The sequence below is a fragment of the Meriones unguiculatus genome, chromosome 7, assembly GCF_030254825.1.
Source record: "Meriones unguiculatus strain TT.TT164.6M chromosome 7, Bangor_MerUng_6.1, whole genome shotgun sequence".
In the NCBI taxonomy this organism is placed as follows: Eukaryota; Metazoa; Chordata; class Mammalia; order Rodentia; family Muridae; genus Meriones; species Meriones unguiculatus.
Genome location: NC_083355.1, coordinates 103,975,409 through 103,990,594, shown reverse-complemented (window position 1 = coordinate 103,990,594; position 15,186 = coordinate 103,975,409). Strand labels below are relative to the sequence as shown.

The window sequence follows — 15,186 nt, the reverse complement described above, 5'->3', positions numbered from 1 at the left end:
ACATGTTTCTCTCTTCTACAGGGTTACTTCGCCTCTGGCATGCTGAACGGCAAGGTCCTGTGGGAAAAGGTCCTGGTGAAGTACCCAGAAGCTGGCTGGGCTGCGATCGGGACGCACACCTTCGAGTTTGCGCAGTTCGACAACTTCCACGTGGAAGCTGCTCGCTAGGACTCACGGGCATCAAGACACAATTTGGATTTTTCTACTTTTTATTTTGGTTCAGGGCCAATTCTAGTTTTGATGGAACTATATGTGCGCCTTTGAGGCTAACAGTGATGAAGAGTAAATAGGGGAAATGGTATATTTTTACTGAACCCTGTGAAGGATTTAATTAGAACTAATTCCAGAGGGAATGCTGATAGTGTTTGGCATTGTTTGTGGCAGCTCTTGAGATCTACTGTTTGTCAGTCCCATGCCTCAGGAGTGGTCTGGGTGGTTCTTGGCTTGCAGCCTTGCTCTAGTACCAAGCTAGGTCTTTCCATATTGCATGTAAATGATCATGCATATAGATGGGGCCTCACGAACACAGAGGTGCATCTGTGAGCTCTGACCATGTGTCCGCAGGAGTTGAGATTTCCTTAGAATGTGCCTGTTTAAGAGGAAGCTGATGAACCCTTGAACACTTCAACACATAGTCCTCTCTTTCTCTTTCCCTTCCTCCCTCATCCCCCTCTCTGCCTCCCTCCTCCCAGGATGATGCTTTTGGAATTATGTGAAATGATGTAGGCATGATTTGAAAATTACCTCATTAATAAACTAACTCCAAAGTCATTTTGCAGTAATAAAAATGATGATATTAATTAGGTTGTTTGTACTGTTTAATTTTCTTACTCCAACTTTTAAGTCTCATCACCCTTATAACTGTCTTGAGAACATTTTCCCCACAGAAGCCAGTGCTGTAGGTGGGCCTACCCACTTCCCTGTTCATTTCTGGTGCCTTTTGCGGTATGTCCTCACAGGGGACTCTGAAAACAGCAGAGCACTGGTGAATGCTTTTATCTCTCTAAAGTGGCAGGAGGAACCATCTAGCCTTTAACTAGCTCACAGTCTGGGTCATCTAATGTTTTTATGGATAGAAGCACTTACTAAATTCCCAGTGTTTGTATTTAGGTGGTAAACATGTTTCTCATTAGCATAAACATTAATGTAACTCCTAGAAACAAATCAATTTTCCATATGGGTAAAGTGAATTCTGTAATGCTTTATAAGGAAAAATTAGTTCTACTACATGGGAATTTGTAGCAGTCTAAGATGGGTAGAACTACAGTGAGGTTTTGTGTTGCTTTTGAAAACTTGAAATCAAGTCTAAGTGATTTACAGTTTAGATTTTTAAATATTTTTGAAAACTAACCCACAAGTATAATTGATGTATGATAGAATATTCCCATTTTAAGTGTGTAGCTTGATGTCTCGATGAATGTAAACATCCCTTGTGACCACTATGCCAATGAAGCTACTGAATATTTCTAACACCCAGAGCGTCCTCTGGTACACCAGTGCAATCAGTTCCTCTCCCTGCTAAGCTCAGGCAGCATTGATATCTCTGTTGCTAACAATTTGTTTGCTTTGAAAGCATGAAAGTGACATGGTGTGTTATGTATTTTTCTGAATGGCTGGTTTCCATCAGTATAATGCGGTGAGACTTGTCCAGGGTATTGTTTGCTGAAGTGAGATGCTCCTTCATATTTCTGAAGAGAACTCCATTGAATGGATATACCACAGTTTGGCTTTCCATCTCCAATTTTAATGATATTAAAAATTATGATTTTAAATTATGATTAAAAATTACAAACTCTTCAAGAACACTTCAGCAAATAGTCCTCTCTCCCTCCCTCCTCCCTTTCTCTGCCTCCCTCCCTCCAGGATGATGCTTTTGGAATTGTGTGAAATGATGGTGGGATGATTTGAAAATGCCTCACTAACAAACTAACTCCAAAGCCATATTATGCTTTTTATGAATATTGTGATTTTATAATATATTTCTGTATTATAATATTGATAAATTATCCATAATGTTAATTTTATGATATTAAACAATAAAACAGCATTTACGTACAAATCTTTCAGAGTATGCATTTATTTCCTCCGGATTAACTGGGGAGAAGGATTACTAGCTCTAATGTTAAGGTATTTTCAACTTCATGAGAAATCGCCAACTTTCCCCAAAACGCTGCTGTGCTGCTGTGCTCCCATCAGCAGCGCTAAGGCCCGGATGACAGCATTCCTGCCTGGGCTGCGCACTGTACCTGGAATGTATGAAGGTTTCTGCAGTACAGTTATGTTGTCTGTGGCTACAGGTGGTTTTGCTTCCTTCCCACCATGTCTTCTTTATTTCTGAGGTTTCTGCCCTGTTGTGCTGATGGAAACTTCAGGTCCAACAATGGGAAGTGTTAAGGGCTTATTCCTCACCTTGTTTCTAGTCTTAGGAAGACTGTCTTTCACTATTAGTGTAATATTATAGATGGTTTCTTTTTCTCTCTCTTTTTCTTTCTTTTTTATTTTTATATCCCTTTATCTAGGGAAAATTTCCACTGTTTCCAGTTTCCTGAGATTTTAAATATAAGTAGGAATTAGATTTTTTAAAATGCTCTGTCTTGATGATGTAGTTGTATTATTTTTATCTTTTATCTGTTTATGTTGTATATTACATTGTATAATGTTCAAATGTTAAAATATATCTGCATTCCTTAGATGTATCATGCCCAATTGGGTTCATCACCCTGTTTTTATCTTGATGCACTTGACTTGCTAGCATTTGTTGAATAAGGGTTTTTGCATCTGTGCCGATATGTAATATTGCCCTACTTTTATTTAATTATACTATCTTTGTCTGGTTTGGGCTACTGAGTGATCCCTCTAAAATTAACTTGGAAATGGTCTCTTTTCCTTGATTTTTCTCCTTCACTTTGTGTGACTCTTGATTCTTAGAATTTGTAAATTCTCTCAGGGTCCAATCAAAAGATAGAAGACAGAAACCACACCAGAAAAAAAATTAATATAAAGCATCATAACTAACCATGGGAGATAAACGCCTGAGAATTAAAAGAACTCTAATGGACTTGAAGAATTGGCCAGGCTTGCCAGTCAGTGCTTGCAATCCCAACACCCAGGAGGCTGAGGTAGGAGGAGCATGACTTAAAGAACAGCCAGTGCTACACAGAAAAGCACTGCCCCATCTTCACCCTCTTCTATAAAAAAAAAAAAAAAAAAGCAAGAAAAGCATTGGGAAGGATCACCTACTTTATTGTCTATGGCAGCCTGGTGGGGACAAAGCAGAAGCAGATTTGGTAGTGGTCTTTTTCACTGACTGATGTTTGGCTGTCATTGAAGATGGTTTAACTGTAGCCTTGAAGGTCTACACATTTGCTGAGATGCATGCTGGAGCTGGCAAGGAGGAAAACTGCTTGCTGGAGTAGACACAAGAATGACAAAATGCCAAACACTTAAAATCCCTGAAATGTGTAAGAGTACATGTGACGCTGTTAATGCCTAAGTGTGGATCTCACTTCAAGGGGAGGTGATAGTTTACTCTGGAGCAAAATCGAGTGACTGCAGCCCAGGCACACAGATTTAGGTTATCTCAAATGCCATGTTTCTGTGTGGAAGCATTTTCGTGAAGTTCTTACAGTAACGACACAGCAGACTCCGTCTATGAATGTACTTTTAAGGTAAATTGATGGCAACATCAGCAGATGGCTAACAGCAAAGTGGGGGACATTGCCAGCTATGGGCCTCAGCTGCTATCTGATGACAGTGTAGGGTTGGTTCATAAATCTCAAAAGGGGTTTATTTGAGGGTCACAGGGATATTAAGGTCAAACAGAGTTGGCAGTGAATTATGGTGTAAAGATAGCCCAAGATAGTTTGGTTCCAGACTAAAAAATATTCCAGCTCTCCATAGTTAAAGGAATTCTAATCAGCCAATCAGCCTTGGAGAACGTTTAGCATACATGCTATTTTTTGGAAACTTCAGTTCCAATATCTCACTAATAACTTCTCAAGAAAATCTCTTTTGGGAAGTCCACACTCACTCTTGAGGGTGTGTGTGATCATTTTCCCAAGCTGCTCGCTCGCTCACTCTCTCTGAATGGCATTACTTAAAATCTGTGTTATAGGAGCTGGAGAGATGGGTCAAAGGTTAAAAGTGCTTAGTGCTCTTGTACATGACCTGAGTTTGGTACCCAGCACCCACATCAGGTGCCTTAGGACCACCTATTATTCAGTTGCAGGGGACATACCACCTCTGATCTCTTTAGGCTTCTCAATTCGTATGCATGTACCCCCACCCAGGCCCAGGAGAGGTGGAAAGAATGACTGTCAGGGCTTTGAGAAGACTTCTGGATCAGGAAGATGGCACTCTTGGGTTGCACCTACTCGGCAGCAGTCTCCATTGCTTCACATCTAATCAACGGTAGAAAGTACTAGCCCTCTGGGGCTGCATTATTTCTTTTCACGAAACTTTACAAATCCCTGCATTTGGGAACCAGCGTGTTCAAGTAAAGGATCGTAAGTTCTTGCTGTACTGCTTACACTATTTTTAGCAGTGAATGGATTGTTCCCATTCTTAGCGTCTTGAAATACTATCAGCAGGCATTTATTGTGAGTTTGTAAGCTCCATGGGAGCAGGGATTAAGTTTGATTCCATGCAGAGTCATATCTGGAGTATCTATCTTAGCCCCTGATAATGCAGAAGCAACAGATAAGTTAGCTCTTGGTAGGTGTCTTAGTTACTATTGAGGAGACAACATGAGCTAGGCAACATATAAAAGAAAGCTTTTAATTGAGGCTTTACCTGACAGTTTTGGAGGGTGAGTCCAGCGTGACAGCAGGCAGGCAGGCAGGCAGGCAGGCATGGTGCTAGAGCAATAGCTAAGAGCTTATGTCTGATCTGTAGGCAAGAGGCAGAGAGAAAGACTGGGGCCTGGCTTTTGAACCCTCAAAGCCTATCCCCAGTGATACCTCTTCTAACAATGTCACATTTTCTTCCAACAAAGCTGTATATCCTAATCCTTGTTTAAAAAAAAAAAAACAACCCACCAACTAGAAACCAAGCATTCAAACATTTAAAACATCCAAATATATGAGCCTAGAGGGGCCATTGTCACTCAAACCACTACAGTAGGATAGATAATTTGTGGGCTTGCAGACATCATGTGTTAAGTAAATCTTGTGTTCTGTCATTTCAGATCTCTTGGAACCATAAATTAGGTAATGTTGCAACTAAGATTGACAGCATAACAGAGTACTGGCGCCTGGCTTAGTCAGCCTCAGCCTGACTCCTAGATTATCAGGGGAGCTGAGAATTGCCAATGACTGCCATATGAAATGTCTAAAACTACTTGTGTGTGTATGTGTGTGTGATGTGTACATGTGTTTGCACATGCTTATGTATGCATATTTATATGGCAGTCAGAAGTCATCATCACGCATCTTCCTCATCACTCTTCTTTTTTTTTTGAGCAGAGTATCTCTGAACCTGGCGCTCATTGATTTGTCTGGACTATCTGGTGGTCAGCAGCCACAGGAATCTTCTTCTTGTCTCTGCCTCCCCAGTGCTGGGACTACAGCTATGTACTGCTGCACCTGAATTTTCACATGGGTACTGCGGATCTGAATTCAAGACCTCATTTTTATGTGGCAAGTACTTCACTGTGTGAATTCCCTAGCCCACGAGAGTGGGAATTTTAAAAGTCTTATCTGACTAGTTGACATGTTATCGAGCACAAAAATTAACCTTATAAACAATAGGAGAAACTAATTTAGCTAGAGATACGTGGGTATTTTGGGGGGTGGGTGGGCTGATTCTGAGTGGTTAGCAGTTAATCATGAAAGCTTCCGCTTTAGGTTTTTGGAGATGTTGCCCTGCTGAGCCCAGACATCCAACTTGAAAGTATCACCTTAGCACGTCTTACCTAGGTCCTGCATGACAGACATTGATTCTTTGAGGATTCGGTTTATTTCCATGGTTCTAAAGTTTCTGAAGGAAACCGTGAGTTTTGCAGAGGTGAAGAACAGAGCCTCTGGCATTGCCCTTCCATTTCCATCAGGGGAGAAGTGGGCCATTGCCATGTGCTTGTTTTGCTTGTGACTGTTGTCCTGCGCTCTTTTAATACTAGAAGCCTATGTTAAGTGCTGAGACTGACTAACCCTGGCTCTGGAGTAGGCTTCTTAAGCCCGAACTTTCAGTGGCAGATGTGGGTTAGAATGTGTGACTGGGATCCGCCTCTGGCATCCCAGCAGCATGCTGGTCTCTGTGATCTCTCTTCAGTTAATTCAGACAAGACCCAGAGAGCAGAAGACAAGAAGCATTTATTATAGACTTGCTCTCCAGTCTAAGAAGGGACAATGGAGAACAGCCAGCGTGCCTACCCTTGTTGGTTTTTATGCTAATTTTAAGATCTCAAGAACAGATGTGTTTAACTGGTTGGTGCTTGATAGGTCAGTCTATTTAGATTAAGGGAGTGGGGAATAGTCTGTCTTTGTTCCTTAGCAGCGAGTCTCTGATAGTAATCGTATGAGCTTTGGGGAATCTCCTATCTTCACCCAGGGCTAGAAATATGACTCAGATATGATTCTTTTGATCAGTGATCAAAATTTGAGTTCTTGGTTTTATAATCCGAAGATTATAAAGGAGGGGTCCATCCTCCGACTTCCAAGCCTGCTAATATCTGACTCCCTTATAGAGACAATGTGGCAGTATTTCCATAACATCTTTCATGTCTCCCCACCCTGCTTTTGCTGTTTTTCTGGAGTACAGTTGCCATCAGCTCTGGGTACGCATTAAGAACATCCGAGGAGACTTAAAATGCAGGTAACGGGGAGTGCCCCAGAGAATGTTTGGCTGGATTAGGGGAGGGGTTTGGGGATTGGTTCTTCTTTTATAAACACTGTACATAATTCTGATCTGTAGTCAGGTCTGAGAGCCATGCTTGTAGAAAAGGAAGGCTCTTCTGGAAGACAGTTCTCCCCCTTTACCTTTCCTGTGCCTTCCCCGCCTAGCTAGTGAGTTCTTGATTTTTCTGGAAAATGTTCTAATGACCCTCAGGAGTGGGCTCAGCCAGTTCAGCAGGTCAGTAAAGGAAAAGGACTGTGAAACATAGAGTGTGATATACTCAACAACGAACTTTCTTTTAAATGACATGTCAATTAATCAAGGAAATAAATGCTAAAGAAGCTGGGGCTATAAAGTTTGATAGTTTTTCTGTAACCAGTATGCCCAGATATGGATAACCTGCCAGCAAATGCCAAAATGAGCCTAAATGAGTACTTTTTTTTCTATGAAAAGACCTAAGTAGAACTAACTGAAAGAAACTGAAACAAATGAAAATGACCAATTATCATGGAACAAATTGAGCCATTTGCCATAAAACATCAGGCAGAAACAGTTTCCAGTTGGGCAGTTTTGCTGACTAAGGAGCAGCTAGTCCCCAGGCAGTTTGGCAGCACAGGGAGAAAGGAGCCTTGTGATGCTCTGGAAGCATGCCTCTGGTAAGAGTGGGGAGGACGACACTCCAGTTGCTCATGCTAAGAATATCGATATGAGAAACTACAAATAAAGTGCAGACAAATAGGATCTAGCAGTGAATAAAATGATAGCATCATGGCTAAGTGAAGTTCAGTGTAACAAATCAAAGGGGGATCTCAGTCTTGGAAATCTGCTAATGCAATTCTCTGTATTAATGGACAAAGGAGGGTGAAGTGTGTGGACTTTAACAGATATGGGAGAGGTGGCTGGTGAAAGCCTATTAGTGTGCTGGATGAACAGTAAGATGGCGTGCTAAGTAGGACCATTTTTCCCTCCAAATGACCTTTTTTTTTTTAATTCTTTAATTGCCTAAATTTGTTCTGTGAGAATTTATGTCCTCAGTACATCCTGTTTGCTTTTACTCCCACTCTCTCTTATCTCCTTGCCATCTCTGTTATTCCTCGTCCTTCTCTCTCCAGGTCCCTTTCCCTCACATGACCTTTGTTTTGCTTTATGACTTTCCATCCCTGCCAAGCTGTCATCTCCATGTTTACGTTTGTCTCCACAGATAGAGGTGACTTGTCATCTTAATCAGAAAAGCAGTAAACAGGGCTGAGTGCAGGGACTTACAGCTGCTCAGGGCACTGAGAATAAATGACGACTGCACCTGAAACAGGACATAGTTATACCCCGCCACCCCCACAGGGCTCAGGGAACATTACAGAAGGGAGAGCAGAAGGAATGCTAGGACCACAGAGAGAACCATTCTTGAAATTAGAAAGACAAGGACATGACTTTTCTTACCAGACAGCAAGAGGTGTAGAAAAGCAGGAAAGCAGTGTATTCTCTGTCTGTCAAACAGCTCATCCAATCCCCCCAAACCCTGAAGAAGAGATGCTATTGTTCCCATTTTACCAACAAGAAAATAAGCACCAGGAGAAATAGAAGCTTAAGAGTCTCACTGCCTCCAGAGGACATCACTGAGGTTCGAGTCTTTGTTTAGATAAGCCTAGAAGGGAAGAAAAGTAATGGTACCAGGAGACTTGAAGAGAGACTAGAAGAGAGTTCTGTAAGGAATGCATCTCTTCTAAGTTTCTGTGTTTTCTTTCCTTGTGCATATGCATATGTGTGTATGTGTTCGTGTATGTTCATGTGTGTCCGTAAGCAGGGATGCACATACATGTGGGGATCAGAAGTCAACCATGGCCATAATACCTTGGGTGCTATTCACCTTGCTTCCTTAAGTTGGAAAAGAAAGAGTGAGGCATCTGCTGTGTGAGATGAGTGAGTCAGGAGTAGCTACTGAAGAAGGAGGTGACCTCATAGAGCTACAAGGGGTATAGCTAAGCAAGTCCATTAGTGTTGCTCATCATTGCCAGTAATTGTTGCCAACCATCTAACTACACATCAAAAGGGGCAGAAGGATAGGCAGTGGTACACTTATGGCACACAGTATTATACTACTTTTGAAAGATTATCATTGCTCAAAGGTATATGTACATTGGGTTTATCTGGAGTCACAGAACTTATGGGATGAATCTTTGTCTCTCTGTCTCTTCTATCTCTCTTTATATATTTCACATATATATATTTATTTCATAAATAAATACATAAATACATTTCATAAATAAATACATATTTATTTCATAAATAAATATATATGGATCATAAATAAATACATATAATAGTTGCTCAGTCAGTCCCATCAGGCTGGATGTCTCAGCTGGTCTTCCTTATATGTTGGAATCCTGAAGAAGGAGGAGAAGGGGAGGAAGAGGAGGATGGGAGAAGGAGGAGTAGAAGTAGGCTCTGTTGTCTGTTCACACCAACTCAAGAAGCAGGAAGTGGACTCTATCTGTAAATTTTGTAAACCCTCAAGGCAGGAAAGTAGCCACAGCCAAGGCCCGCTCCCCAGACTTTGTTTCTTTGTTTCTTCCTCTTTCTTTCTTTTCTTTCTCCTTCCTTCCTTCCTTCCTTCCTTCCTTCCTTCCTTCCTTCCTCCCTCCCTCCCTCCCTCCCTCTCTCTCTCTTTCTTTCTCTCTCTTTCTCTCTTTCTCCCCTCTTTCCTCCCTCCCTCCCTCCCTCCCTCCCTTCCTTCCTTCCTTCCTTCCTTCCTTCCTTCCTTCCTTCCTTCCTTCCTTTCTTATTTATTCACTCTATATCCTAATTGTAGCTCCCTTTTTTGTCTCTTCTCAGTCCCACCCTCCCTTCCTCTTCCCCCATCCCCCACCCCACAGACCACCAAAAAAGGGAGCCTTCCTCTCCTACCATCTGAGCCTAGCCTATTAAGTCTCATCAGACTGCCTGCATCCTTTTCCTCTGTGACCTAAGAAGGCCACCCCACCAGGGGTACATCATCAAAGAGCTGGCAACCAAGTCCATGTCAGAGACAGCCCCTGCTCCCCTTACTAGGGAACCCACATGGAGACTGAGCTGCCTGTCTGCTACATCTGAGCAGGGGCCTATGTCCTCTCCATGCATGATCCTTAGTTGGTGCATCAGTCTCTACAGGGGCCCCTAGGCCCAGATTTGTTGGCTTTGTTGTCCTCCATGTGGAGCTCCTGTCCCTCTGGATCTTTCTCTACCCCCACTGTTCCATAAGACCACCTGTTCTGCCCAAAGTTTGGCTGTGAGTCTCAATATCTTCTTAGATCCCCTGTTGGGTGGAGTATTTCAGAGGATATTTATGGTGGGCTCCATCCTGTTCTCTCTCTTCAGCCACTTCTGGTGTCTAGTCTGCTTGCCCTTCTGAATGAGAAGCACCCTCCCTAAAGTCGTCCTTGTTCTCAGATTCTTTAGGTCTGTGGATTTCAGTATGGTTATCCTGTATTATATAGCTAATATCCACTTATAAGTGACCATATACTATGAGTGTCTTTCTGTTTCTGGGTTACCTCACTCAGGGTGATCTTTGCCACCATTTGCCTAGAAATTTCATGATTTCCTTGTTTTTAATTTCTGAGTAGTATTCCATTGTATAAATGTACCACAATTTCATTATCCATTCTTTGGTTGAGAGACCTCTAGGTTGTTTCCAGATTTTGCTTATTATGAATAAAGCTGCTATGAACATAGTTGAGCAAATGTCCTTGTCATATACTTGAGCACATTTTGGATATATGCCTAGGAATGCTATAGCTTGGATCTTGAGGTAGCACTATTCCTAATTTTCTGAGAAAGCACCAGATTGATTTCCAAAGTGGTTGTACAAGTTTACATTCCCACCAGCAAGGGAGGAGGGTTCCCCTTTCTCCACATCCTTGCAAGCATGTATTGTCGCTTGAGTTTTTGATCTTAGCTCTGCTGATGGGTGTAAGATGGAATCTCAGCATCATTTTGATTTGCATTTCCCTAATGACTAAGGACAGTGAGCATTCTCTCTCTCTCTTTCTCTCTCTCTCTCTCTCTCTCTGTGTGTGTGTGTGTGTGTGTGTTTCTCTGCCATTCGATATTCTTCTGTTAAGAATTCACTGTTTAGCTCTGTACCCCGTTTTTTAATTGGATTGTTTGGCTTGTTGGAGTTTAATTTCTTGAGTTCTTTATGTATTTTGGATATTAGCCTTCTGTCAGATGTAGGTTTGGTAAACATCTTTTCCCAGTCTGTAGGCTGTCATTTTATTCTGTTGACAGTGTCCTTTGCTTTACAGAAGCTTTTCAGTTTCATTAGACGTGGGAGCTAATTCTTCTTCCGATGAAGAAGCCAAGAAACAAAGACTGGAAAAAGTGAAGAAGTAGAGCAGGGCTGAGGCTCCTGAGGTTCTGAGCTCAGCTGGGATAACCTGCCCTGGGAGCTGCAGTGCCTCTGCTGAGGAGGCTTCCTCTCAGAGCTGTGTGGCTCCTGGGCTCCCGTGTCTCAGGATGCCCTTCCATTGGGACACTGTCCCACCTCAGAGTCGTGTGGTTCCTGGGCTCCTGAGTCCCAGTATTCCTGATAGCTTGAGTGCTATCAGGCTCCAATGCCAGCTGGATGTGCTAGCAAGGCAACAGCAAGCTGTCAAAGCAAAACCTTCCTTCTTTCATGCCTTTATGTAGGTTTCCAGCAGAAGGTGTGGCCCAGATTAAAAGTGTGTCTTCCTGCCTCACAATCGGGATCAAAAGGCCTGTTGTCTCCCCACTCAAAGGTCCAGACTAGAAGCAGATTCACCCACTCCACACACAACATCTCTCATGGGTGTGCTCTCCATTTCTAGATTATAGTTCACTCCTGATGTAGTCAAGTTGGCAACCAAGAAGAGTCATCACAGCATCTGTGGCAATTAAGTGCACAAAGGCTGAAGTGGAAATTGAAACCACATCCTAGCCATGGGGTCTAAGAGCCCAGCACACCCTTTTGCTATTAGTGAAATAAGATAATAGTAAAGTAGTCACAGTAAGTTAAATGAATTAATAGAATGTGTCCCTTTTAGTTTCTGTATATTTGAATTAAGGAGATAACAACAGCATTTTCCCATGTCTGGTACATACCGGGAGCCTCCTTAAATAGAATTCCAGGTAGTTTTACTTTGTATTGTGCAGTATTTGTGTACTTACAAATGTATTTGTTTATATTGTGTTTATAATATCTTATAAAGTTATTAAAATTTAAAGAACACAAGGCAAGGTTCTGAAGTCCCTCCTTTCTAAAAATCATTTTTACTAAAGCAAAACAGAACTCAGTGATGGCAGAAGGGTTCTGAGGCCCCTGAAGGGAAGTTGTGTCTTCCAAGTTTGGAAACTCACTGTACCCCAGCAGGAAGTAGGGAGGTGTCCTAGCAGGAGGGCAGGCACCAGCTCAAGTCACCATGGCAACTACAATCCAGCATCAACTATGGAGTTTGGGAGGAAGAAAGTCTTTCCCTTTATTATTCAGATGCTTCCCTTCCCAAATAGTTTTGACTTTTTTTTCACAGCAATCTGCCTTCCTCTGTGGGCCACAGCAAGATCCCCAAACTTTGACTATTGGACCAAACAGAAAATAGATGATTTGGCATAAAAGCTGTTTTCCTAAATGGCCCTCTTTGACAAAGCTTTCCTCTACTAATGACCTGTGGGCTCTTGGACATGGTTTAATAAAAATGATGAAAATGCAACATCCAGATGAGTGGCTTCCTTTTTGCAACAGAATTATAACTCTTTGAGCCATTTGGAGATCATGTTGGACCTGAGATGAGCATACTATGAGTATATTTCTGTAATTCGTGCTATGATGGTGTGATTTCCACCTGACCTCTTCTGTGGCAGGTGCCTCTCTTCATCCACAGACATGTCCTCTTGTCTTCAGGAGGTTATAGTCATTAGAAATGATTCCTTTTGAACTCACAGATTTGCCTTTGTAGAACTTCCACCAGCTGATTCTAATTCTAGGTCAGAATCAACTCAAAGAAGGCCTGATTCTTTTTCTATATCTGAGCTCTACAATAGATTAGAGGCCACTGTCCTGAGCAGTTTGGGGAAGTGGTATTTATTGCACCTGATGGGATATTTTGGGGATTCTGGGATACTTGGGATATAAGAACAAATCATACTGTCATGCTTTTTGAGTGCTTTTTTGGAAGACTAATTGCAACTTCTCTTTGTCAACCTACAATATTGTGATTTGAAGTGTGTGTGTGTGTGTGTGTGTGTGTGTGTGTTTGCTTGAACTCCCAGAAAATAACATCATGTAATCCCTCAGTTACTGTGTGTTATTTATTGAGACAAGGTCTCTCACTGGCCTGAGACTCTCTGTATAGGCTAGCCTGGCTGCCTGTGATGTCCAAAGATCCACTTGTCTTAGTGCCAGCTTTACAAAGCCACTATACCTGGGTTTCTCTTCTGACATGTGTGGGTCAGGCCAACTGAGCTGTCCCCTCAGTCCTGATAATACCCATTTGATGTAGTCTGCCCTTCACAACTGAGGACAAGTATCCATCTTAATGTCATGCTTCTTTCAAAGAGTTGTTCCTTCACTGCTCTTGCCCCTGAGGTATGAAGCTTTATTTTCAGACCTATTTTCTTCTTTGAAGTAATGGCTACTCTAATGACTTGGGGAGGTGGGATTGTATCTATCCTGGATTCTCATGTGCTGTGGATGGTACAGGACACACAGGGACTTGCATCTGGCCCCTCTGCTAGGAAAGCCTAAGATGCCTTTATTTTCTTGGTTTGTCAGTTGTTGGTATTTTATATTGAGCTACTATAATAGAATGCCACAAGCTGGGAAATAGACATTTATTACTCATAGGTCTGGAGACTGGAAGTTCAAGGCCAAGCTTCTCTTCTGGCAGGTTCTGTATGTGGGGAGGGCTCGCTTTCTTTCTTTCTTTCTTTCTTTCTTTCTTTCTTTCTTTCTTTCTTTCTTTCTTTCTTTCTTTCTCTTTCTTTTTTTTCCTATGTTTTTGCTGTGTCCATACAAGGTAGACAGGCAGCCAGATCTATGGTCTCTTTCCATATATAGCTCTTACACCACCCACATTCCTGACCTCATCTCTGCCTTATTGCCCCCAAAGGTTGCATCTCCTAATTCCATCACACTTTCAGGTGGCCCAACATTGAAATCTGGAGGGCATTTAGTTCATGCTAGTGAGTGTGTGGTCTGACTGCTGACAGATCCAAGCTATCTTCTTTTACCAAAAGAGACATCACAGAGATTTATGAGAGCTCTAGCCAAAGATAAAGAGTGATTTTCTCTGAGGTCTGCCCAGAAAGTATAAAATTTTCGGTCTTAAGCTATTAAAAAAAAATAAAAAGGTGTGGTTGATAGACAGGTAAGGAGTGGACTCACTTTTTCTAGCATTTCCAGTAAACCCTGCAACTGGGACCTCAAAGTAGTGGACCCTCTGTGTATTGTTTGCAGTCTGTCTACTAACCCATGGTTTAGGAGACACCAATTAGATCCGGACTCACTCCTGTTGAATCATTTCTCTTATGGATGTAAGAGGTTGATTTCCATGGAAAGAGAGAAGAGGTCATCTCTCAGAAGAGACTGCCCCAACATCCAGAAAGGCTGCTTAAACCATTCCCATCTCCACTAACATGGACGCAAAGTGGGGGTCATCTATTGTCTTCTCTGCCCATGCTCTAACACTGAGGAAGTGTGGAGCAAGGTCTTAAGGAGGAGCACAGGGCACAGGGTAGCTCAGTGAAGCTGTTCTCATTTTATGAGCATGGCAGGATCATTGTAGAGTTCTTGGGTGCTTAGGAAGGGGTGGCATTCTGTTTTTCAGATCTTTCTAAAACAGAATTGCCTACTGGGTCACACTTCCCAGACTCCCAGAAACCTTGTCCTAATCAACTTAGGAAACAGGAAAAAGACAGTGGTGTGTGGTTTAAATAGGGTCACATTTCCCCTTGAAGCATCCACACTCGACCATTCTGCCCACTGTACGTTTAGAAATCCCATTTTCAGCATAATCCTGGATGCTTTATGAGGGCCGTCTCTCAGCTGTACTCAGGACCAAGTCTTCCTTTCATTTTCTAGCCTCTACATGATGCACCTACATTGCTGTCACCCAGACCTTGCCATTCCATCTCTTACCTGGGCCACGTTTTTCCTGTAATTTACAGAAGCATTTCAAAGACAAGAAAACCACAGAGATTAAAATCTGTACCACTCACTATAGGCCTAAGCTATTTCCATATTGGCTGCTCAGAGCCCATAATATTTCACTCAGTATCAGGAAAGAGGGGGTATAAATAGTTTCACTTTACCTTAATCTAAAGCCTGCAACTCTACAGAAACACACCTTTATTTGCCTTATGAAA

The 15,186-nt window shown here is 42.2% G+C and overlaps 1 protein-coding gene across 3 annotated transcripts in view; it reads left to right on the top strand.

Annotated features, from left to right (window-relative positions):
- Galc (galactosylceramidase) overlaps nt 1-2,059 on the top strand; it is a 58,486-nt gene extending 56,427 nt beyond the window's left edge. For all 3 annotated transcript variants that reach the window (XM_021641714.2, XM_060387997.1, XM_060387996.1), the window contains exon 17: nt 22-2,059. In XM_021641714.2, the coding sequence (XP_021497389.1) occupies nt 22-168 (147 nt within the window). In that variant the 3' untranslated portion in view covers nt 169-2,059. The remainder of the gene's footprint in view (nt 1-21) is intronic.
- The last annotated feature ends 13,127 nt before the right edge of the window (nt 2,060-15,186 follow it).